The 24,995-nt window shown below is 46.4% G+C and overlaps 1 protein-coding gene across 1 annotated transcript in view; it reads right to left on the bottom strand.

Annotated features, from left to right (window-relative positions):
• The window catches only part of LOC129394155 (uncharacterized), a gene marked incomplete at its 5' end in the record, with an annotated part of 129,201 nt that extends 107,953 nt beyond the window's left edge, over positions 1 to 21,248 (bottom strand). The window contains 3 exons of the mRNA XM_063598411.1: positions 6,306 to 6,434; positions 13,713 to 13,841; positions 21,126 to 21,248. Of these exons, the coding sequence (XP_063454481.1) occupies positions 6,306 to 6,434; positions 13,713 to 13,841; positions 21,126 to 21,248 (381 nt within the window). The remainder of the gene's footprint in view (positions 1 to 6,305; positions 6,435 to 13,712; positions 13,842 to 21,125) is intronic.
• Between the last annotated feature and the right edge of the window lie 3,747 nt (positions 21,249 to 24,995).

The raw sequence follows: 24,995 nt of genomic DNA, 5'->3' as shown, positions 1-24,995 counted from the left end.
CGAGGCGGGCGGATCACCTGAGGTCGGGAGTTCAAAACCAGCCTGACCAACATGGAGAAACCCTATCTCTACTAAAAATACAAAATTAGCTGGGAGTGGTGGCACATGTCTGTAATCCCAGCCACTCGGGAGGCTGAGGCAGGAGAATCGCTCGAATCTGGGAAGCAGAGGTTGCGGTGAGCTGATATTGCCCCATTGCACTCCAGCCTCGGCAACAAGGGAGAAACTGTCTCAAAAAAAAAAAAATAAATAAATAAAATAATGTAGATCTTGAAAGGGGGTTGGTTTACGCTGGTGTATGTACTTTCCAAAGTTAGTAAACTTACACTTAAGGTTATATGGTTTGGCCAGGCGCGGTGGCTCACGCCTGTAATCCCAGCACTGGGAGGCCGAGGCAGGCGGATCACGAGGTCAAGAGATGGAGACTATCCTGGCGAACATGGTGAAACCCCGTCTCTACTAAAAATACAGAAAATAGCCAGGCGTTGTAATCAGAGCTACTCAGGAGGCTGAGGCAGGACAATTGCTTGAACCTCGGAAGTGGAGGTTGCAGTGAGCCGAGATCTTGCCACTGCACTCCAGCTCTGTCTAAAAAAAAAAAAAAAAAAAAAAAAGTCATCAAACCAGATGACACAAATCAAATGACAATTCACTTTGTTTTGGTCCGTTTTGTTTGTTAGAGACAAGAGTGCAGCGGGGCCATCTCGGCTCACTGCAACGGCCAGTTCCTGGGCCCAAGCGATCCTCCCACCTCAGCCTCTCCAGTAACTGGGATAACAGGTACGCACCACCAGGCCCGACTAATCTTTTTTGGAATTTTTTGTAGAGATGGGGTTTCGCTATGATGCCCTGGCTAGTCTTCAACTCCTGGACTCAAGTGATCTGCCCACCTCGGCCCCCTAAAGTGCTGGGATTACAGGCCTGAGCTGTGTCATTTCATGCCGCGTGACACAGCCCAGTAAAAAGGAAGAAACCCCGCGGGTCCAGCGTCTACTCACACAGGTGGACTGATGGCTGATAAATCCCAGCAGGAGCCAAAAGAGGAGCCGAAAGAGCAGCCACAGCACCCGTCCACTCACACAGGTGGACTGATGGCTGATAAATGCCAGCAGGAGCCAAAAGAGGAGCCAAAAGAGCAGCCACCGCACCCGCATGTCCTGGTCCTTTCAGGCGCCCTGAGGCGGCCAGGACAGAGGTGGAGGTGGCTTAGGGCAGGGGGGAGGGAAGGGGACGGGGACCGGGGCGGATCTGAGTTGGGGAGGGGGAGGGGAGGGGGAGGGGAAGGGGAGGGGAAGGGGAAGGGGAGGGGAAGGGGGGAAGTAAGGGAAGGGAAAGGAGGAGAAGGGGGCTGTTGGGCACCTGGAGGAGGTGGAGGAGGAGGAGGAGAAGAAGAAAGGGTCTGGGAAAGGATCTGGTTCAAATTAAGTACTCAAGCGCTGGTGGAAGGCTTAGCTACAGGTCACGGAGAAGATCAGGGAAGCAACAGGACACGCGGGGCAAGGGAGCGTGAGGCTTAGGAGCAATTAGAGGGAGACTAAGGTTCTGCTTTCCACCAAACCTTCTTCGGTCTGGGCCCTCCCTTAGCAACCCTGGGGCTTCATACTCCCTCTCCACCAATCCCTGATGACCCCGGTGGTGCCTCACAATGGACATTCCAAGTAGCGCCCGCATCATTCCAATGACCCCTCCCCCATCTCAGTCCCCCACGCTCCTCCCAAGGCCAGGTCCTCTCTGGAACCTTCACAAACCTGATTTCTGGTCCTCCCCAACCAGCTCCCTGTCCCTGCTTCTGGGCGCTCCTTCCTTCCTGAGCTCCCAGGGTTCCTCAAGGTCACTTTTGGCGACAAAACATAAAAAACAAATGATGGCAGGATGGCAGGAAGAACCTCATACCCAAGCAGAGTGCCAGGTTTTACAGCCTCCGCTCAGCCATTCATATCTTAAGCAACAAAACATCAGCAGGATGCGGAAGGTCCCGATAGTAAACCATCTCCATCACATCCATGTAGCCATCCGCCCATCAACCTGTATCTCAGGAACAAATGTACATACATTCATTTTAAGCATGCGTGGTACATTTACAAAAATTAACCTGACTTATTTTGTTCCAGCAAATCTCAATATGTTTGAGAGCAATCCAATCACACAGCATGTTTCTGATCATATAACTGTGCTAGAAGTCAATGATTAAAAGCTAATTCAAAATTATTATTTGCTTGGAAATTCAAAGTGCCCTTATAAGACATAAACATAAGAAAGAATCCAAAATGAAACAAGATTGCCTTTCAACTCAATGATAAGATCATAACATGGCAATAAAATGTCTCCCTCTGGCCTGGGAATTCCTCTTTGTGCCACAAGGTTGTGTGATCTCAAATCACCCCTAACCCACCTAGACATTTTAACATCCGAAACCGAGTGATGATGTCCTTATCTATATCATCTTACTGCCTGTGTGTGTGGACTTTAAATTCTGAACCCAAATGAGGGGGAGAAAACCAAGTTGACTTTCATGATTGATCTCTCAGGGATGTCCAAGGAATCTGTGCATTTCAAGAAACAAAGTTCATCAGCTTCTCTCCTAAGGTATTTGCCCACAATACCCAGAGGGCTTGGCAGCATCATGTGTGATGGGTGGGGAGCTCCAAGCAGGTGGGCAGGACCCAGGGGCCTGGTGACCAGGACAGACCCCCACTGTCCATCACCTTTCCTGGCCCTGTCCTCGGCTAAACTTCCCACAGGCCTTCTGCCCGATCACACAGAGTGTGCCCAAACTCACTCAGGCCTGTGGCAGCTGAAAACCACTGCTTTAAATCCCTTTACCATTTACTATGACATAAGGTTATTGTTAACAGGAAATATTCGATTGATGCTACAAATGGAAAGCCAATGCCTTTACCATAAATAGAAAAACAACCCTAAGAAACAAGCAAAACAAAAACAAAACAGGGGCTGGGTGTGGTGGCTCACGCCTGTAATCCCAGCACTTTGGGAGGCCGAGGTGGGCGGATCACAAGGTCAGGAGTTCCAGACCAGCCTGGCCAATATGGTGAAACCCTGTCTCTAATAAAATACAAAAATTAGCCGGGTGTGGTGGTAGGCGCCTGTAGTCCCACCTACTTGGGAGGCTGAGGCAGGAGAATAGTTTGAACCCGGGAGGCAGAGTCTGCCGTGAGCCGAGATTGCACCACTGCACTCCAGCCTAGGCGACAGAGCGAGACTCTGTCTCAAAAACAGCAACAACTACAAACAAACAAAAAACAGGGTTAACAAAACGATGGAATTCAATTCTATTTATATGCTGCAGCCATGTTCCAGCCCTAGATTTCGCTGGGCATGGTGGCTCACGCCTGTAATCCCAGCACTTTGGGAGGCTGAGGCAGGCAGATCACGAGGTTAGGAGTTCAAGACCAGCCTGACCAACATGGTGAAACCTTGTCTCTACTAAAAATACAAAAATTAGCTGAGCATGGTGGCGCACGCCTGTAGTCCCAGCTACTCGGGAGGCTGAGGCAGGAGAACTGCTTGAACCCAGGAGGCAGAGGTTGCAGTGAGCCAAGATCCCACCACTGCACTCCAGCCTGGTGACAGAGTGAGACTCCGTCTCAAAAAAAAAAAAAAAAAAAAAAAAATGACATGAATATACTTCACACAACTGAACTGCACACTTCAACACGGTTAGATGGTAATTATCATCTTGTAAGTATTTTACCACAGGTTAACATGTTTCACAACCTGAAAAGGAAGTAATTACCTTCAGCTCTCTGAGTTCTAGAATTTGTAACATTTCACCCCCTGCTCCTTCCTGATCTGCACTGGAGCATCTTTCTTCTGTCCCTGCTCTACTCAGAGTTCACTTTCCCTTCCCTCACATCAGCTTCGTTGAGGCTGGTTTGAACTTAACGCAAAACATTCTCACTAATGACTGAATTCCCACCAAGATTTCCATATTATCACAGTATGCTTTTAATCTTCGAAGATATTAAATATTTGTTCTCATCATAGCTAAAATGCAATGCAAATCCCATCTCAGATGTGGGTCAGATACCTATGAATCTCCTGAGGTAGTCATTGAAATGACTTTTTTCTTGAGACGGAGTGTCACTCAACCATGCTGAAGTGCAGTGGCGCTACCGTGGCTCACGGCAACCTCCACCTCCCAGATTCAAGCGATTCTTGTGCCTCGGCCTCCCAAGTAGCTGGGATTACAGGTGCCTGCTACCATGCCTGGCTAATTTTTGTCTTTTTAGTAGGGATGGGATTTCACTATGTTGGCCCATCTGGTCTTGAACTCCTGACCTCAAGTGATCCACCTGCCTCAGCCTCCCAAAGTGCTGGGATTACAGGCATGAGCCACCACACCTGGCCTGAAATAATATCTTTCAAATTCTTTGTAGAATTTGTTTTTTCCTGATTTCTGCACATAGGATCAAAAAAAAATCATGTACTAGGATTTCGAGAGAAGCAATGGGTAATCTAAAAAGATGAAAAGAGCAACCACGTCTATCCCACAGCTACTGCTAGATTTCATAGGAAAGGCAGCTGGCCCAGTTTGGAGCTAGGAGAAATGTCAAACACACGAAGAAATGAGAAGCAAAGAAATGCCATCACGCATGAATGCTTCATGGCACCCATGATGTCCCTGCTTAGGAGGTAATGGTACAGATGACTAGATGACAAGGACAAAGATGAGAGGTGCAAAGTTGTCCAAGTCCAACAGCTCAACTGAACTTTCCTAAATGGAATTGTTAAAAAGTGGTAAATTTAAAAACTTCCCCTGGCTCACGTGGTGGCTCACGCTTGTAATCCCAGCACTTTGGGAGGCTGAGGCGGGTGGATCATTTGAGGTCGGGTTTTGAGACTAGCCTGGCCAACATGGTAAAACCCCGACTCTACTAAAAATACAAAAATTAGCTGGGCATGGTGGTGGGCACCTGTAATCCCAGCTACTTGAGAGGCTGAGGCAGGGGAATCACTTGAAGCCAGGAGGTGGAGGTTGCAGTGAGCCGAGCTCACACCATTATACTCCAGCCTGGGCAACAGAGGGAGACACGTCTTGGGAGTGAGAAAAGAAAAGAAAAAAAAAAAAAAAAAAAAAAAAGCTTCCTCCAATTTATACCGAAAATTCTCTGTTCAGGACTAAGTGGCACAGAGAATGTTAAATGTGCCTAGATATCTTCATAACTCATATATTTTCTGTTTTCTACATATCTTGAAAGGCAGTGCCAAATGACGTGTAATTATCTAGGCGGTAAAACTGAAACATACTTCCTCTTCCCTTGAATATAAAAAAGCATTGTGGTATTAGTACTTTTATCTTGGATCATTGTTCAGAAGGAGGTTCAGCCCCCAGACGACCACATTTTTACTGTCATGAATGGCAAGACAAAATGTAGAGCTCAACTTACCCAAAGGAAAAAAGGCTCAAAAGACAAATTATGGCACAACTTAGCAGCCAAATTCTTACCAAGTACAGACTTTTGACATACTGATCTCTTTCCAGTTGCAAGTGGGAACATGCACTTTGAATGATGTCATTCAAAATTACCCTGCCCAGACACACTTTTCATTGATTCTCTTGGAGGGCAGTTCTAAGAGATTCTCTGGGGCTTTCTCTGCATCATGAGACGCAGTGCAGTTCTGCCCTTCACCTTCCGGCAGTTTGTCACCTCGTCCCTATGACCTCAGAGGAACTTTGTCTCAGGCCAACTGTTTGTTCCTTGGGCTCTTTCATTTCCCCTAAAAATCATTTGCTGCCCCTCTAAATGGCCTACATCTCCATCTATCTCCCTCTCCCCTCAGAAGAGGGTGCTCTTTAAGCATCAACCATCCACCCCTTCTAGCAGTCTCATTTTTCAGCTGGTTCCCATGTTTATGCCTGTTCTATGTTTTTCTTTTCCTGTTAAGCTGTCTGTTGTCAGCTCATTTCTGCAGTGAATCTTCAGAGAGGAGATTGGAAGCTTTCCTTCCACCCATACGATAGAACTATAAAGCAGAAGAGTTTAGAAAGACTTTCCTATTTAAGTGACGAAACCTCATACTCCATTTGTGACAAATAGCACAAAGGTTAAAAAAACTTATTTTTGACCAAAAGCTCTGTTGACATTCTATTAAACACCGACCTATTTAATTTTCATAATGTAAATGGCAGATATTTTCATAATTCTTATGCTAATAAATCATTTCCCTGATTTTTGGGGTAAAACCACATATTCATAATGAAGTCCAGAAACGTGAATTGTTTCATGTAACTTATTCTTATTTGTGATTACAAGTATACCTCTACAGAAAGTTAGTATACTCACAGAAAGGTAACTTGTGCGGAGGGAGATGGCAAATTTATAACTTCTCAGAAACACAGTAATGATAAGTAACCAAAGACTTCCACCAAAGTCAGTCCCACGATGACGAAGGTCAGCCAGAGTATTGATAACCTGGAATAATAATAGTTGAAATAATGAAAAGGTCAATGACACTGACAATATTTCACTCAGAAAGAATCATCCTTAGAAACCGTCAACCTCCTCCAAAAGGTAACCACATCCCTCAGATATCACCGTGGGATTCCACTGCTACAAAAAAGAACAGAAGTTAGAGAAGTCTCATGTTTTTCAGATGGCTGGTAGTGTTTTTAGGCATTGCAAATGTGGGGTGTTGTCTTTCTTGGTATAAAGCAGGGATATCCAATCTTTTGACTTCCCTGCCTATATTAAAAGAAGCAAAGTTGTCTTGAGCCACACATGACATACACTAACACTAACAACAGCTGATGATCTAAAAAAAACCTCTTTTTTTTTTTTTTTGAGACAGAGTTCCGCTCCACTCAGTCGCCCAGGCTGGAGTGCAGTGGTGCAATCTCAGCTCACTGCAACCTCCAGCTCCTGGGCTCAAGCCATTCTCCTCCCTCAGCCTCCCGAGCAGCTGAGATTACAGGTCTCTGCCACCATGCCCGACTAATTTTTGTATTTTTAGTAGAGATGAGGTTTCCCCATGTTGGCCAGTCTGGCCTTGAACTCCCGACAGGCGATCTGCCTGCCTCGGCCTCCCAAAGTGCTGGGATTACAGGTGTGAGCCACCGTGCCCGGCCATTGTTTTTGTTTTTGTTTTTGTTTGTTGTTTCTTTTTGAGATGGGGTCTCACTCTGTCACCCAGGCTGGAGTGCAGTGGTGTGCTCTCGGCTCACTGCAACCTCTGCCTCTCAGGTTCAAGTGATTCTCCTGCCTCAGCCTCCTGAGTAGCTGGGAGTACAGGTGCCTGACAGTGCACTCAGCAAATTTTTTTATTTTTTGTGGAGATGGGGTTTTGCCATGTTGGCCAGGGTGGTCTCGAACTCCTGACCTCAGGTAATCTGCCCGCCTCAGCCTCCCAAAGTGCTGGGATTACAGGCATGAGCCACTGTACCTGGCCAAAATCTCCTAATGTTTTAAGAAAGTTTACAAATTTGTGTTGAACTGCATTCAAAACTGTCCTGGGCCACATGCAGCCCGTCACTCATGGCTAAGACAAGCTAAGTATAAAGTAATTATCTTATCTTTCCTTTTCTTTTTGTTTTGAGACAAAGTCTTGCTCTGTCACCCAGGCTAGATTGCAGTGGCATGATCTCAGCTCACTGCAACCTCCGCCTCCCGGGTTCAAGCGATTCTCCTGCCTCAGCTACTGAGTAACTGGGATTACAGGCGCCTGCCACCACGCTCGGCTAATTTTTGTATTTTTAGTAGAAACAGGGTTTCACCATCTTGGCCAGGCTGGTCTCCAACTCCTGACCTCATGATCCACCTGCCTCGGCCTCCCAAAGTGCTGGGAATACAAGTGTGAGCCACTGCACCTGGCCAGTAGTAATCTTTTCTTTAGTTATTTACTTGTTTTTTAAATTGATGTATAACGTTGGATGCATTTATTATATATCACATGGTAAAAGAATCCCTCTAAATAATACTTCTCTCTTGGATTATATGAATCTTTGTCATTTATAGCTCAGCATAAGTAAAGAAAAAAAAATACAATGAAGAGATTACTTCATTCACAAATAAGTATCGAATTTTAGTGCTTAAAAATTAACAAGGTGGGCCGGGCGTGCTGGCTCACGCCTGCAATCCCAGCACTTTGGGAAGCCGAGGTGGGTGGACCGCGAGATCAGGAGATTGAGACCATCCTAGCTAACACGGTGAAACCAATCTCTACTAAAAATACAAAAAATTAGCAGGGCATGGTGGCACCCGCCTATAGTTCCAGCTACTTGGGAGGCTGAGGCAGAAGAATCACTTGAACCCGGGAGGCAGAGGTTGCAGTGAGCCGAGATCGCACCACTGCACTTCAGCCTGGGTGACAGAGCGAGACTCTGTCTCAAAAAAAAAAAAAAAAAAAAAATTACCAAGGTGGAGATGATGAAAATGGCATGAATAGTGTGGGATTTCTCTAAGATTGTTGACATTAATTCCATTAGACTCTTATGTGAGTGAAGACGATAACATTTCTACATCGATTCCTCAGGATTTAACTATATATTCTTGAAAACATCTCAATTTTAAATGTTTCTTTCAAGATGGTGAATTAAACAGAGATAGCCCTTCAACAGGTTGAACTCAGCATATGCTGAGTCTGAAATGGAAATGATGGAGTTAGAGAACCATACAACAATGGTCATGATTTCAGAAACATGGTGTTGAGCAGAATAAAGCAGACACAAAAGAGTACCTATGGCATGGCATGCATCTGTATACACGAAATTCCAGAATAAGCAAGCTAACCTAGGATAAGAAAGAGACTGGCTGGGAAGAGTGAGAGTTCACTTTCTGGGGTGACATAATAGTGTAGATCTTGGCTGGGCACGGTGGTTCATGCCTGTAATCCCAATGCTTTGGGAGGCCGAGGCGGGCGGATCACCTGAGGTCGGGAGTTCAAAACCAGCCTGACCAACATGGAGAAACCCTATCTCTACTAAAAATACAAAATTAGCTGGGAGTGGTGGCACATGTCTGTAATCCCAGCCACTCGGGAGGCTGAGGCAGGAGAATCGCTCGAATCTGGGAAGCAGAGGTTGCGGTGAGCTGATATTGCCCCTTTGCACTCCAGCCTCGGCAACAAGGGAGAAACTGTCTCAAAAAAATAAATAAATAAATAAAATAATGTAGATCTTGAAAGGGGGTTGGTTTATGCTGGTGTATGTACTTTCCAAAGTTAGTAAACTTACACTTAAGGTTATATAGTTTGGCCAGGCGCGGTGGCTCACGCCTGTAATCCCAGCACTGGGAGGCCGAGGCAGGCGGATCACGAGGTCAAGAGATGGAGACTATCCTGGCGAACATGGTGAAACCCCGTCTGTACTACAAATACAGAAATTAGCCAGGCGTTGTAATCAGAGCTACTCAGGAGGCTGAGGCAGGACAATTGCTTGAACCTCGGAAGCGGAGGTTGCAGTGAGCCGAGATCTTGCCACTGCACTCCAGCTCTGTCTTAAAAAAAAAAAAAAAAAAAAAAAGTCATCAAACCAGATGACACAAATCAAATGACAATTCACTTTGTTTTGGTCTGTTTTGTTTGTTAGAGACAAGAGTGCAGCGGGGCCATCTCGGCTCACTGCAACGGCCAGCTCCTGGGCCCAAGCGATCCTCCCACCTCAGCCTCTCCAGTAACTGGGATAACAGGTACGCACCACCAGGCCCGACTAATCTTTTTTGGAATTTTTTGTAGAGATGGGGTTTTGCTATGATGCCCTGGCTAGTCTTCAACTCCTGGACTCAAGTGATCTGCCCACCTCGGCCCCCTAAAGTGCTGGGATTACAGGCCTGAGCTGTGTCATTTCATGCCGCGTGACACAGCCCAGTAAAAAGGAAGAAACCCCGCGGGTCCAGCGTCTACTCACACAGGTGGACTGATGGCTGATAAATCCCAGCAGGAGCCAAAAGAGGAGCCGAAAGAGCAGCCACAGCACCCGTCCACTCACACAGGTGGACTGATGGCTGATAAATGCCAGCAGGAGCCAAAAGAGGAGCCAAAAGAGCAGCCACCGCACCCGCATGTCCTGGTCCTTTCAGGCGCCCTGAGGCGGCCAGGACAGAGGTGGAGGTGGCTTAGGGCAGGGGGGAGGGAAGGGGACGGGGACCGGGGCGGATCTGAGTTGGGGAGGGGGAGGGGAGGGGGAGGGGAAGGGGAGGGGAAGGGGAAGGGGAGGGGAAGGGGGGAAGTAAGGGAAGGGAAAGGAGGAGAAGGGGGCTGTTGGGCACCTGGAGGAGGTGGAGGAGGAGGAGGAGAAGAAGAAAGGGTCTGGGAAAGGATCTGGTTCAAATTAAGTACTCAAGCGCTGGTGGAAGGCTTAGCTACAGGTCACGGAGAAGATCAGGGAAGCAACAGGACACGCGGGGCAAGGGAGCGTGAGGCTTAGGAGCAATTAGAGGGAGACTAAGGTTCTGCTTTCCACCAAACCTTCTTCGGTCTGGGCCCTCCCTTAGCAACCCTGGGGCTTCATACTCCCTCTCCACCAATCCCTGATGACCCCGGTGGTGCCTCACAATGGACATTCCAAGTAGCGCCCGCATCATTCCAATGACCCCTCCCCCATCTCAGTCCCCCACGCTCCTCCCAAGGCCAGGTCCTCTCTGGAACCTTCACAAACCTGATTTCTGGTCCTCCCCAACCAGCTCCCTGTCCCTGCTTCTGGGCGCTCCTTCCTTCCTGAGCTCCCAGGGTTCCTCAAGGTCACTTTTGGCGACAAAACATAAAAAACAAATGATGGCAGGATGGCAGGAAGAACCTCATACCCAAGCAGAGTGCCAGGTTTTACAGCCTCCGCTCAGCCATTCATATCTTAAGCAACAAAACATCAGCAGGATGCGGAAGGTCCCGATAGTAAACCATCTCCATCACATCCATGTAGCCATCCACCCATCAACCTGTATCTCAGGAACAAATGTACATACATTCATTTTAAGCATGCGTGGTACATTTACAAAAATTAACCTGACTTATTTTGTTCCAGCAAATCTCAATATGTTTGAGAGCAATCCAATCACACAGCATGTTTCTGATCATATAACTGTGCTAGAAGTCAATGATTAAAAGCTAATTCAAAATTATTATTTGCTTGGAAATTCAAAGTGCCCTTATAAGACATAAACATAAGAAAGAATCCAAAATGAAACAAGATTGCCTTTCAACTCAATGATAAGATCATAACATGGCAATAAAATGTCTCCCTCTGGCCTGGGAATTCCTCTTTGTGCCACAAGGTTGTGTGATCTCAAATCACCCCTAACCCACCTAGACATTTTAACATCCGAAACCGAGTGATGATGTCCTTATCTATATCATCTTACTGCCTGTGTGTGTGGACTTTAAATTCTGAACCCAAATGAGGGGGAGAAAACCAAGTTGACTTTCATGATTGATCTCTCAGGGATGTCCAAGGAATCTGTGCATTTCAAGAAACAAAGTTCATCAGCTTCTCTCCTAAGGTATTTGCCCACAATACCCAGAGGGCTTGGCAGCATCATGTGTGATGGGTGGGGAGCTCCAAGCAGGTGGGCAGGACCCAGGGGCCTGGTGACCAGGACAGACCCCCACTGTCCATCACCTTTCCTGGCCCTGTCCTCGGCTAAACTTCCCACAGGCCTTCTGCCCGATCACACAGAGTGTGCCCAAACTCACTCAGGCCTCTGGCAGCTGAAAACCACTGCTTTAAATCCCTTTACCATTTACTATGACATAAGGTTATTGTTAACAGGAAATATTCGATTGATGCTACAAATGGAAAGCCAATGCCTTTACCATAAATAGAAAAACAACCCTAAGAAACAAGCAAAACAAAAACAAAACAGGGGCTGGGTGTGGTGGCTCACGCCTGTAATCCCAGCACTTTGGGAGGCCGAGGTGGGCGGATCACAAGGTCAGGAGTTCCAGACCAGCCTGGCCAATATGGTGAAACCCTGTCTCTAATAAAATACAAAAATTAGCCGGGTGTGGTGGTAGGCGCCTGTAGTCCCACCTACTTGGGAGGCTGAGGCAGGAGAATAGTTTGAACCCGGGAGGCAGAGTCTGCCGTGAGCCGAGATTGCACCACTGCACTCCAGCCTAGGCGACAGAGCGAGACTCTGTCTCAAAAACAGCAACAACTACAAACAAACAAAAAACAGGGTTAACAAAACGATGGAATTCAATTCTATTTATATGCTGCAGCCATGTTCCAGCCCTAGATTTCGCTGGGCATGGTGGCTCACGCCTGTAATCCCAGCACTTTGGGAGGCTGAGGCAGGCAGATCACGAGGTTAGGAGTTCAAGACCAGCCTGACCAACATGGTGAAACCCTGTCTCTACTAAAAATACAAAAATTAGCTGAGCATGGTGGTGGGCACCTGTAATCCCAGCTACTTGAGAGGCTGAGGCAGGGGAATCACTTGAAGCCAGGAGGTGGAGGTTGCAGTGAGCCGAGCTCACACCATTATACTCCAGCCTGGGCAACAGAGGGAGACACGTCTTGGGACTCAGAAAAGAAAAAAAAAAAAAAAAAAAAAAAGCTTCCTCCAATTTATACCCAAAATTCTCTGTTCAGGACTAAGTGGCACAGAGAATGTTAAATGTGCCTAGATATCTTCATAACTCATATATTTTCTGTTTTCTACATATCTTGAAAGGCAGTGCCAAATGACGTGTAATTATCTAGGCGGTAAAACTGAAACATACTTCCTCTTCCCTTGAATATAAAAAAGCATTGTGGCATTAGTACTTTTATCTTGGATCATTGTTCAGAAGGAGGTTCAGCCCCCAGACGACCACATTTTTACTGTCATGAATGGCAAGACAAAATGTAGAGCTCAACTTACCCAAAGGAAAAAAGGCTCAAAAGACAAATTATGGCACAACTTAGCAGCCAAATTCTTACCAAGTACAGACTTTTGACATACTGATCTCTTTCCAGTTGCAAGTGGGAACATGCACTTTGAATGATGTCATTCAAAATTACCCTGCCCAGACACACTTTTCATTGATTCTCTTGGAGGGCAGTTCTAAGAGATTCTCTGGGGCTTTCTCTGCATCATGAGACGCAGTGCAGTTCTGCCCTTCACCTTCCGGCAGTTTGTCACCTCGTCCCTATGACCTCAGAGGAACTTTGTCTCAGGCCAACTGTTTGTTCCTTGGGCTCTTTCATTTCCCCTAAAAATCATTTGCTGCCCCTCTAAATGGCCTACATCTCCATCTATCTCCCTCTCCCCTCAGAAGAGGGTGCTCTTTAAGCATCAACCATCCACCCCTTCTAGCAGTCTCATTTTTCAGCTGGTTCCCATGTTTATGCCTGTTCTATGTTTTTCTTTTCCTGTTAAGCTGTCTGTTGTCAGCTCATTTCTGCAGTGAATCTTCAGAGAGGAGATTGGAAGCTTTCCTTCCACCCATACGATAGAACTATAAAGCAGAAGAGTTTAGAAAGACTTTCCTATTTAAGTGACGAAACCTCATACTCCATTTGTGACAAATAGCACAAAGGTTAAAAAAACTTATTTTTGACCAAAAGCTCTGTTGACATTCTATTAAACACCGACCTATTTAATTTTCATAATGTAAATGGCAGATATTTTCATAATTCTTATGCTAATAAATCATTTCCCTGATTTTTGGGGTAAAACCACATATTCATAATGAAGTCCAGAAACGTGAATTGTTTCATGTAACTTATTCTTATTTGTGATTACAAGTATACCTCTACAGAAAGTTAGTATACTCACAGAAAGGTAACTTGTGCGGAGGGAGATGGCAAATTTATAACTTCTCAGAAACACAGTAATGATAAGTAACCAAAGACTTCCACCAAAGTCAGTCCCACGATGACGAAGGTCAGCCAGAGTATTGATAACCTGGAATAATAATAGTTGAAATAATGAAAAGGTCAATGACACTGACAATATTTCACTCAGAAAGAATCATCCTTAGAAACCGTCAACCTCCTCCAAAAGGTAACCACATCCCTCAGATATCACCGTGGGATTCCACTGCTACAAAAAAGAACAGAAGTTAGAGAAGTCTCATGTTTTTCAGATGGCTGGTAGTGTTTTTAGGCATTGCAAATGTGGGGTGTTGTCTTTCTTGGTATAAAGCAGGGATATCCAATCTTTTGACTTCCCTGCCTATATTAAAAGAAGCAAAGTTGTCTTGAGCCACACATAACATACACTAACACTAACAACAGCTGATGATCTAAAAAAAACCTCTTTTTTTTTTTTTTTGAGACAGAGTTCCGCTCCACTCAGTCGCCCAGGCTGGAGTGCAGTGGTGCAATCTCAGCTCACTGCAACCTCCAGCTCCTGGGCTCAAGCCATTCTCCTCCCTCAGCCTCCCGAGCAGCTGAGATTACAGGTCTCTGCCACCATGCCCGACTAATTTTTGTATTTTTAGTAGAGATGAGGTTTCACCATGTTGGCCAGTCTGGCCTTGAACTCCCGACAGGCGATCTGCCTGCCTCGGCCTCCCAAAGTGCTGGGATTACAGGTGTGAGCCACCGTGCCCGGCCATTGTTTTTGTTTTTGTTTTTGTTTGTTGTTTCTTTTTGAGATGGGGTCTCACTCTGTCACCCAGGCTGGAGTGCAGTGGTGTGCTCTCGGCTCACTGCAACCTCTGCCTCTCAGGTTCAAGTGATTCTCCTGCCTCAGCCTCCTGAGTAGCTGGGAGTACAGGTGCCTGACAGTGCACTCAGCAAATTTTTTTATTTTTTGTGGAGATGGGGTTTTGCCATGTTGGCCAGGGTGGTCTCGAACTCCTGACCTCAGGTAATCTGCCCGCCTCAGCCTCCCAAAGTGCTGGGATTACAGGCATGAGCCACTGTACCTGGCCAAAATCTCCTAATGTTTTAAGAAAGTTTACAAATTTGTGTTGAACTGCATTCAAAACTGTCCTGGGCCACATGCAGCCCGTCACTCATGGCTAAGACAAGCTAAGTATAAAGTAATTATCTTATCTTTCCTTTTCTTTTTGTTTTGAGACAAAGTCTTGCTCTGTCACCCAGGCTAGATTGCAGTGGCATGATCTCAGCTCACTGCAACCTCCGCCTCCCGGGTTCAAGCGATTCTCCTGCCTCAGCTACTGAGTAACTGGGATTACAGGCGCCTGCCACCACGCTCGGCTAATTTTTGTATTTTTAGTAGAAACAGGGTTTCACCATCTTGGCCAGGCTGGTCTCCAACTCCTGACCTCATGATCCACCTGCCTCGGCCTCCCAAAGTGCTGGGAATACAAGTGTGAGCCACTGCACCTGGCCAGTAGTTATCTTTTCTTTAGTTATTTACTTGTTTTTTAAATTGATGTATAACGTTGGATGCATTTATTATATATCACATGGTAAAAGAATCCCTCTAAATAATACTTCTCTCTTGGATTATATGAATCTTTGTCATTTATAGCTCAGCATAAGTAAAGAAAAAAAAATACAATGAAGAGATTACTTCATTCACAAATAAGTATCGAATTTTAGTGCTTAAAAATTAACAAGGTGGGCCGGGCGTGGTGGCTCACGCCTGCAATCCCAGCACTTTGGGAAGCCGAGGTGGGTGGACCGCGAGATCAGGAGATTGAGACCATCCTAGCTAACACGGTGAAACCAATCTCTACTAAAAATACAAAAAATTAGCAGGGCATGGTGGCACCCGCCTATAGTTCCAGCTACTTGGGAGGCTGAGGCAGAAGAATCACTTGAACCCGGGAGGCAGAGGTTGCAGTGAGCCGAGATTGCACCACTGCACTTCAGCCTGGGTGACAGAGCGAGACTCTGTCTGAAAAAAAAAAAAAAAAAAAAAAATTACCAAGGTGGAGATGATGAAAATGGCATGAATAGTGTGGGATTTCTCTAAGATTGTTGACATTAATTCCATTAGACTCTTATGTGAGTGAAGACGATAACATTTCTACATCGATTCCTCAGGATTTAACTATATATTCTTGAAAACATCTCAATTTTAAATCTTTCTTTCAAGATGGTGAATTAAACAGAGATAGCCCTTCAACAGGTTGAACTCAGCATATGCTGAGTCTGAAATGGAAATGATGGACTTAGAGAACCATACAACAATGGTCATGATTTCAGAAACATGGTGTTGAGCAGAATAAAGCAGACACAAAAGAGTACCTATGGCATGGCATGCATCTGTATACACGAAATTCCAGAATAAGCAAGCTAACCTAGGATAAGAAAGAGACTGGCTGGGAAGAGTGAGAGTTCACTTTCTGGGGTGACATAATAGTGTAGATCTTGGCTGGGCACGGTGGTTCATGCCTGTAATCCCAATGCTTTGGGAGGCCGAGGCGGGCGGATCACCTGAGGTCGGGAGTTCAAAACCAGCCTGACCAACATGGAGAAACCCTATCTCTACTAAAAATACAAAATTAGCTGGGAGTGGTGGCACATGTCTGTAATCCCAGCCACTCGGGAGGCTGAGGCAGGAGAATCGCTCGAATCTGGGAAGCAGAGGTTGCGGTGAGCTGATATTGCCCCTTTGCACTCCAGCCTCGGCAACAAGGGAGAAACTGTCTCAAAAAAATAAATAAATAAATAAAATAATGTAGATCTTGAAAGGGGGTTGGTTTATGCTGGTGTATGTACTTTCCAAAGTTAGTAAACTTACACTTAAGGTTATATAGTTTGGCCAGGCGCGGTGGCTCACGCCTGTAATCCCAGCACTGGGAGGCCGAGGCAGGCGGATCACGAGGTCAAGAGATGGAGACTATCCTGGCGAACATGGTGAAACCCCGTCTGTACTACAAATACAGAAATTAGCCAGGCGTTGTAATCAGAGCTACTCAGGAGGCTGAGGCAGGACAATTGCTTGAACCTCGGAAGCGGAGGTTGCAGTGAGCCGAGATCTTGCCACTGCACTCCAGCTCTGTCTTAAAAAAAAAAAAAAAAAAAAAAAGTCATCAAACCAGATGACACAAATCAAATGACAATTCACTTTGTTTTGGTCCGTTTTGTTTGTTAGAGACAAGAGTGCAGCGGGGCCATCTCGGCTCACTGCAACGGCCAGCTCCTGGGCCCAAGCGATCCTCCCACCTCAGCCTCTCCAGTAACTGGGATAACAGGTACGCACCACCAGGCCCGACTAATCTTTTTTGGAATTTTTTGTAGAGATGGGGTTTTGCTATGATGCCCTGGCTAGTCTTCAACTCCTGGACTCAAGTGATCTGCCCACCTCGGCCCCCTAAAGTGCTGGGATTACAGGCCTGAGCTGTGTCATTTCATGCCGCGTGACACAGCCCAGTAAAAAGGAATAAACCCCGCGGGTCCAGCGTCTACTCACACAGGTGGACTGATGGCTGATAAATCCCAGCAGGAGCCAAAAGAGGAGCCGAAAGAGCAGCCACAGCACCCGTCCACTCACACAGGTGGACTGATGGCTGATAAATGCCAGCAGGAGCCAAAAGAGGAGCCAAAAGAGCAGCCACCGCACCCGCATGTCCTGGTCCTTTCAGGCGCCCTGAGGCGGCCAGGACAGAGGTGGAGGTGGCTTAGGGCAGGGGGGAGGGAAGGGGACGGGGACCGGGGCGGATCTGAGTTGGGGAGGGGGAGGGGAGGGGGAGGGGAAGGGGAGGGGAAGGGGAAGGGGAGGGGAAGGGGGGAAGTAAGGGAAGGGAAAGGAGGAGAAGGGGGCTGTTGGGCACCTGGAGGAGGTGGAGGAGGAGGAGGAGAAGAAGAAAGGGTCTGGGAAAGGATCTGGTTCAAATTAAGTACTCAAGCGCTGGTGGAAGGCTTAGCTACAGGTCACGGAGAAGATCAGGGAAGCAACAGGACACGCGGGGCAAGGGAGCGTGAGGCTTAGGAGCAATTAGAGGGAGACTAAGGTTCTGCTTTCCACCAAACCTTCTTCGGTCTGGGCCCTCCCTTAGCAACCCTGGGGCTTCATACTCCCTCTCCACCAATCCCTGATGACCCCGGTGGTGCCTCACAATGGACATTCCAAGTAGCGCCCGCATCATTCCAATGACCCCTCCCCCATCTCAGTCCCCCACGCTCCTCCCAAGGCCAGGTCCTCTCTGGAACCTTCACAAACCTGATTTCTGGTCCTCCCCAACCAGCTCCCTGTCCCTGCTTCTGGGCGCTCCTTCCTTCCTGAGCTCCCAGGGTTCCTCAAGGTCACTTTTGGCGACAAAACATAAAAAACAAATGATGGCAGGATGGCAGGAAGAACCTCATACCCAAGCAGAGTGCCAGGTTTTACAGCCTCCGCTCAGCCATTCATATCTTAAGCAACAAAACATCAGCAGGATGCGGAAGGTCCCGATAGTAAACCATCTCCATCACATCCATGTAGCCATCCGCCCATCAACCTGTATCTCAGGAACAAATGTACATACATTCATTTTAAACATGCGTGGTACATTTACAAAAATTAACCTGACTTATTTTGTTCCAGCAAATCTCAATATGTTTGAGAGCAATCCAATCACACAGCATGTTTCTGATCATATAACTGTGCTAGAAGTCAATGATTAAAAGCTAATTCAAAATTATTATTTGCTTGGAAATTCAAAGTGCCCTTATAAGACATAAACATAAGAAAGAATCCAAAATGAAACAAGATTGCCTTTCAACTCAATGATAAGATCATAACATGGCAATAAAATGTCTCCCTCTGGCCTGGGAATTCCTCTTTGTGCCACAAGGTTGTGTGATCTCAAATCACCCCTAACCCACCTAGACATTTTAACATCCGAAACCGAGTGATGATGTCCTTATCTATATCATCTTACTGCCTGTGTGTGTGGACTTTAAATTCTGAACCCAAATGAGGGGGAGAAAACCAAGTTGACTTTCATGATTGATCTCTCAGGGATGTCCAAGGAATCTGTGCATTTCAAGAAACAAAGTTCATCAGCTTCTCTCCTAAGGTATTTGCCCACAATACCCAGAGGGCTTGGCAGCATCATGTGTGATGGGTGGGGAGCTCCAAGCAGGTGGGCAGGACCCAGGGGCCTGGTGACCAGGACAGACCCCCACTGTCCATCACCTTTCCTGGCCCTGTCCTCGGCTAAACTTCCCACAGGCCTTCTGCCCGATCACACAGAGTGTGCCCAAACTCACTCAGGCCTCTGGCAGCTGAAAACCACTGCTTTAAATCCCTTTACCATTTACTATGACATAAGGTTATTGTTAACAGGAAATATTCGATTGATGCTACAAATGGAAAGCCAATGCCTTTACCATAAATAGAAAAACAACCCTAAGAAACAAGCAAAACAAAAACAAAACAGGGGCTGGGTGTGGTGGCTCACGCCTGTAATCCCAGCACTTTGGGAGGCCGAGGTGGGCGGATCACAAGGTCAGGAGTTCCAGACCAGCCTGGCCAATATGGTGAAACCCTGTCTCTAATAAAATACAAAAATTAGCCGGGTGTGGTGGTAGGCGCCTGTAGTCCCACCTACTTGGGAGGCTGAGGCAGGAGAATAGTTTGAACCCGGGAGGCAGAGTCTGCCGTGAGCCGAGATTGCACCACTGCACTCCAGCCTAGGCGACAGAGCGAGACACTGTCTCAAAAACAGCAACAACTACAAACAAACAAAAAACAGGGTTAACAAAACGATGGAATTCAATTCTATTTATATGCTGCAGCCATGTTCCAGCCCTAGATTTCGCTGGGCATGGTGGCTCACGCCTGTAATCCCAGCACTTTGGGAGGCTGAGGCAGGCAGATCACGAGGTTAGGAGTTCAAGACCAGCCTGACCAACATGGTGAAACCCCGTCTCTACTAAAAATACAAAAATTAGCTGAGCATGGTGGTGGGCACCTGTAATCCCAGCTACTTGAGAGGCTGAGGCAGGGGAATCACTTGAAGCCAGGAGGTGGAGGTTGCAGTGAGCCGAGCTCACACCATTATACTCCAGCCTGGGCAACAGAGGGAGACACGTCTTGGGAGTGAGAAAAGAAAAGAAAAAAAAAAAAAAAAAAAAAAAGCTTCCTCCAATTTATACCGAAAATTCTCTGTTCAGGACTAAGTGGCACAGAGAATGTTAAATGTGCCTAGATATCTTCATAACTCATATATTTTCTGTTTTCTACATATCTTGAAAGGCAGTGCCAAATGACGTGTAATTATCTAGGCGGTAAAACTGAAACATACTTCCTCTTCCCTTGAATATAAGAAAGCATTGTGGTATTAGTACTTTTATCTTGGATCATTGTTCAGAAGGAGGTTCAGCCCCCAGACGACCACATTTTTACTGTCATGAATGGCAAGACAAAATGTAGAGCTCAACTTACCCAAAGGAAAAAAGGCTCAAAAGACAAATTATGGCACAACTTAGCAGCCAAATTCTTACCAAGTACAGACTTTTGACATACTGATCTCTCTCCAGTTGCAAGTGGGAACATGTACTTTGAATGATGTCATTCAAAATTACCCTGCCCAGACACACTTTTCATTGATTCTCTTGGAGGGCAGTTCTAAGAGATTCTCTGGGGCTTTCTCTGCATCATGAGACGCAGTGCAGTTCTGCCCTTCACCTTCCGGCAGTTTGTCACCTCGTCCCTATGACCTCAGAGGAACTTTGTCTCAGGCCAACTGTTTGTTCCTTGGGCTCTTTCATTTCCCCTAAAAATCATTTGCTGCCCCTCTAAATGGCCTACATCTCCATCTATCTCCCTCTCCCCTCAGAAGAGGGTGCTCTTTAAGCATCAACCATCCAGCCCTTCTAGCAGTCTCATTTTTCAGCTGGTTCCCATGTTTATGCCTGTTCTATGTTTTTCTTTTCCTGTTAAGCTGTCTGTTGTCAGCTCATTTCTGCAGTGAATCTTCAGAGAGGAGATTGGAAGCTTTCCTTCCACCCATACGATAGAACTATAAAGCAGAAGAGTTTAGAAAGACTTTCCTATTTAAGTGACGAAACCTCATACTCCATTTGTGACAAATAGCACAAAGGTTAAAAAAACTTATTTTTGACCAAAAGCTCTGTTGACATTCTATTAAACACCGACCTATTTAATTTTCATAATGTAAATGGCAGATATTTTCATAATTCTTATGCTAATAAATCATTTCCCTGATTTTTGGGGTAAAACCACATATTCATAATGAAGTCCAGAAACGTGAATTGTTTCATGTAACTTATTCTTATTTGTGATTACAAGTATACCTCTACAGAAAGTTAGTATACTCACAGAAAGGTAACTTGTGCGGAGGGAGATGGCAAATTTATAACTTCTCAGAAACACAGTAATGATAAGTAACCAAAGACTTCCACCAAAGTCAGTCCCACGATGACGAAGGTCAGCCAGAGTATTGATAACCTGGAATAATAATAGTTGAAATAATGAAAAGGTCAATGACACTGACAATATTTCACTCAGAAAGAATCATCCTTAGAAACCGTCAACCTCCTCCAAAAGGTAACCACATCCCTCAGATATCACCGTGGGATTCCACTGCTACAAAAAAGAACAGAAGTTAGAGAAGTCTCATGTTTTTCAGATGGCTGGTAGTGTTTTTAGGCATTGCAAATGTGGGGTGTTGTCTTTCTTGGTATAAAGCAGGGATATCCAATCTTTTGACTTCCCTGCCTATATTAAAAGAAGCAAAGTTGTCTTGAGCCACACATAACATACACTAACACTAACAACAGCTGATGATCTAAAAAAAACCTCTTTTTTTTTTTTTTTGAGACAGAGTTCCGCTCCACTCAGTCGCCCAGGCTGGAGTGCAGTGGTGCAATCTCAGCTCACTGCAACCTCCAGCTCCTGGGCTCAAGCCATTCTCCTCCCTCAGCCTCCCGAGCAGCTGAGATTACAGGTCTCTGCCACCATGCCCGACTAATTTTTGTATTTTTAGTAGAGATGAGGTTTCACCATGTTGGCCAGTCTGGCCTTGAACTCCCGACAGGCGATCTGCCTGCCTCGGCCTCCCAAAGTGCTGGGATTACAGGTGTGAGCCACCGTGCCCGGCCATTGTTTTTGTTTTTGTTTTTGTTTGTTGTTTCTTTTTGAGATGGGGTCTCACTCTGTCACCCAGGCTGGAGTGCAGTGGTGTGCTCTCGGCTCACTGCAACCTCTGCCTCTCAGGTTCAAGTGATTCTCCTGCCTCAGCCTCCTGAGTAGCTGGGAGTACAGGTGCCTGACAGTGCACTCAGCAAATTTTTTTATTTTTTGTGGAGATGGGGTTTTGCCATGTTGGCCAGGGTGGTCTCGAACTCCTGACCTCAGGTAATCTGCCCGCCTCAGCCTCCCAAAGTGCTGGGATTACAGGCATGAGCCACTGTACCTGGCCAAAATCTCCTAATGTTTTAAGAAAGTTTACAAATTTGTGTTGAACTGCATTCAAAACTGTCCTGGGCCACATGCAGCCCGTCACTCATGGCTAAGACAAGCTAAGTATAAAGTAATTATCTTATCTTTCCTTTTCTTTTTGTTTTGAGACAAAGTCTTGCTCTGTCACCCAGGCTAGATTGCAGTGGCATGATCTCAGCTCACTGCAACCTCCGCCTCCCGGGTTCAAGCGATTCTCCTGCCTCAGCTACTGAGTAACTGGGATTACAGGCGCCTGCCACCACGCTCGGCTAATTTTTGTATTTTTAGTAGAAACAGGGTTTCACCATCTTGGCCAGGCTGGTCTCCAACTCCTGACCTCATGATCCACCTGCCTCGGCCTCCCAAAGTGCTGGGAATACAAGTGTGAGCCACTGCACCTGGCCAGTAGTAATCTTTTCTTTAGTTATTTACTTGTTTTTTAAATTGATGTATAACGTTGGATGCATTTATTATATATCACATGGTAAAAGAATCCCTCTAAATAATACTTCTCTCTTGGATTATATGAATCTTTGTCATTTATAGCTCAGCATAAGTAAAGAAAAAAAAATACAATGAAGAGATTACTTCATTCACAAATAAGTATCGAATTTTAGTGCTTAAAAATTAACAAGGTGGGCCGGGCGTGGTGGCTCACGCCTGCAATCCCAGCACTTTGGGAAGCCGAGGTGGGTGGACCGCGAGATCAGGAGATTGAGACCATCCTAGCTAACACGGTGAAACCAATCTCTACTAAAAATACAAAAAATTAGCAGGGCATGGTGGCACCCGCCTGTAGTTCCAGCTACTTGGGAGGCTGAGGCAGAAGAATCACTTGAACCCGGGAGGCAGAGGTTGCAGTGAGCCGAGATCGCACCACTGCACTTCAGCCTGGGTGACAGAGCGAGACTCTGTCTCAAAAAAAAAAAAAAAAAAAAAATTACCAAGGTGGAGATGATGAAAATGGCATGAATAGTGTGGGATTTCTCTAAGATTGTTGACATTAATTCCATTAGACTCTTATGTGAGTGAAGACGATAACATTTCTACATCGATTCCTCAGGATTTAACTATATATTCTTGAAAACATCTCAATTTTAAATGTTTCTTTCAAGATGGTGAATTAAACAGAGATAGCCCTTCAACAGGTTGAACTCAGCATATGCTGAGTCTGAAATGGAAATGATGGACTTAGAGAACCATACAACAATGGTCATGATTTCAGAAACATGGTGTTGAGCAGAATAAAGCAGACACAAAAGAGTACCTATGGCATGGCATGCATCTGTATACACGAAATTCCAGAATAAGCAAGCTAACCTAGGATAAGAAAGAGACTGGCTGGGAAGAGTGAGAGTTCACTTTCTGGGGTGACATAATAGTGTAGATCTTGGCTGGGCACGGTGGTTCATGCCTGTAATCCCAATGCTTTGGGAGGCCGAGGCGGGCGGATCACCTGAGGTCGGGAGTTCAAAACCAGCCTGACCAACATGGAGAAACCCTATCTCTACTAAAAATACAAAATTAGCTGGGAGTGGTGGCACATGTCTGTAATCCCAGCCACTCGGGAGGCTGAGGCAGGAGAATCGCTCGAATCTGGGAAGCAGAGGTTGCGGTGAGCTGATATTGCCCCTTTGCACTCCAGCCTCGGCAACAAGGGAGAAACTGTCTCAAAAAAATAAATAAATAAATAAAATAATGTAGATCTTGAAAGGGGGTTGGTTTATGCTGGTGTATGTACTTTCCAAAGTTAGTAAACTTACACTTAAGGTTATATAGTTTGGCCAGGCGCGGTGGCTCACGCCTGTAATCCCAGCACTGGGAGGCCGAGGCAGGCGGATCACGAGGTCAAGAGATGGAGACTATCCTGGCGAACATGGTGAAACCCCGTCTGTACTACAAATACAGAAATTAGCCAGGCGTTGTAATCAGAGCTACTCAGGAGGCTGAGGCAGGACAATTGCTTGAACCTCGGAAGCGGAGGTTGCAGTGAGCCGAGATCTTGCCACTGCACTCCAGCTCTGTCTAAAAAAAAAAAAAGTCATCAAACCAGATGACACAAATCAAATGACAATTCACTTTGTTTTGGTCCGTTTTGTTTGTTAGAGACAAGAGTGCAGCGGGGCCATCTCGGCTCACTGCAACGGCCAGCTCCTGGGCCCAAGCGATCCTCCCACCTCAGCCTCTCCAGTAACTGGGATAACAGGTACGCACCACCAGGCCCGACTAATCTTTTTTGGAATTTTTCGTAGAGATGGGGTTTTGCTATGATGCCCTGGCCAGTCTTCAACTCCTGGACTCAAGTGATCTGCCCACCTCGGCCCCCTAAAGTGCTGGGATTACAGGCCTGAGCTGTGTCATTTCATGCCGCGTGACACAGCCCAGTAAAAAGGAATAAACCCCGCGGGTCCAGCGTCTACTCACACAGGTGGACTGATGGCTGATAAATCCCAGCAGGAGCCAAAAGAGGAGCCGAAAGAGCAGCCACAGCACCCGTCCACTCACACAGGTGGACTGATGGCTGATAAATGCCAGCAGGAGCCAAAAGAGGAGCCAAAAGAGCAGCCACCGCACCCGCATGTCCTGGTCCTTTCAGGCGCCCTGAGGCGGCCAGGACAGAGGTGGAGGTGGCTTAGGGCAGGGGGGAGGGAAGGGGACAGGGACCGGGGTGGATCTGAGTTGGTGAGGGGGAGGGGAGTGGGAGGGGAAGGGGAGGGGAAGGGGGAGGGGAAGGAGGGAAGTAAGGGA

This window comes from Pan paniscus, chromosome 18, assembly GCF_029289425.2.
Source record: "Pan paniscus chromosome 18, NHGRI_mPanPan1-v2.0_pri, whole genome shotgun sequence".
Taxonomy (NCBI): Eukaryota; Metazoa; Chordata; class Mammalia; order Primates; family Hominidae; genus Pan; species Pan paniscus.
Note: the sequence above shows the minus strand (reverse complement) of the source record. Positions and strands in the feature narration are given on the sequence as shown.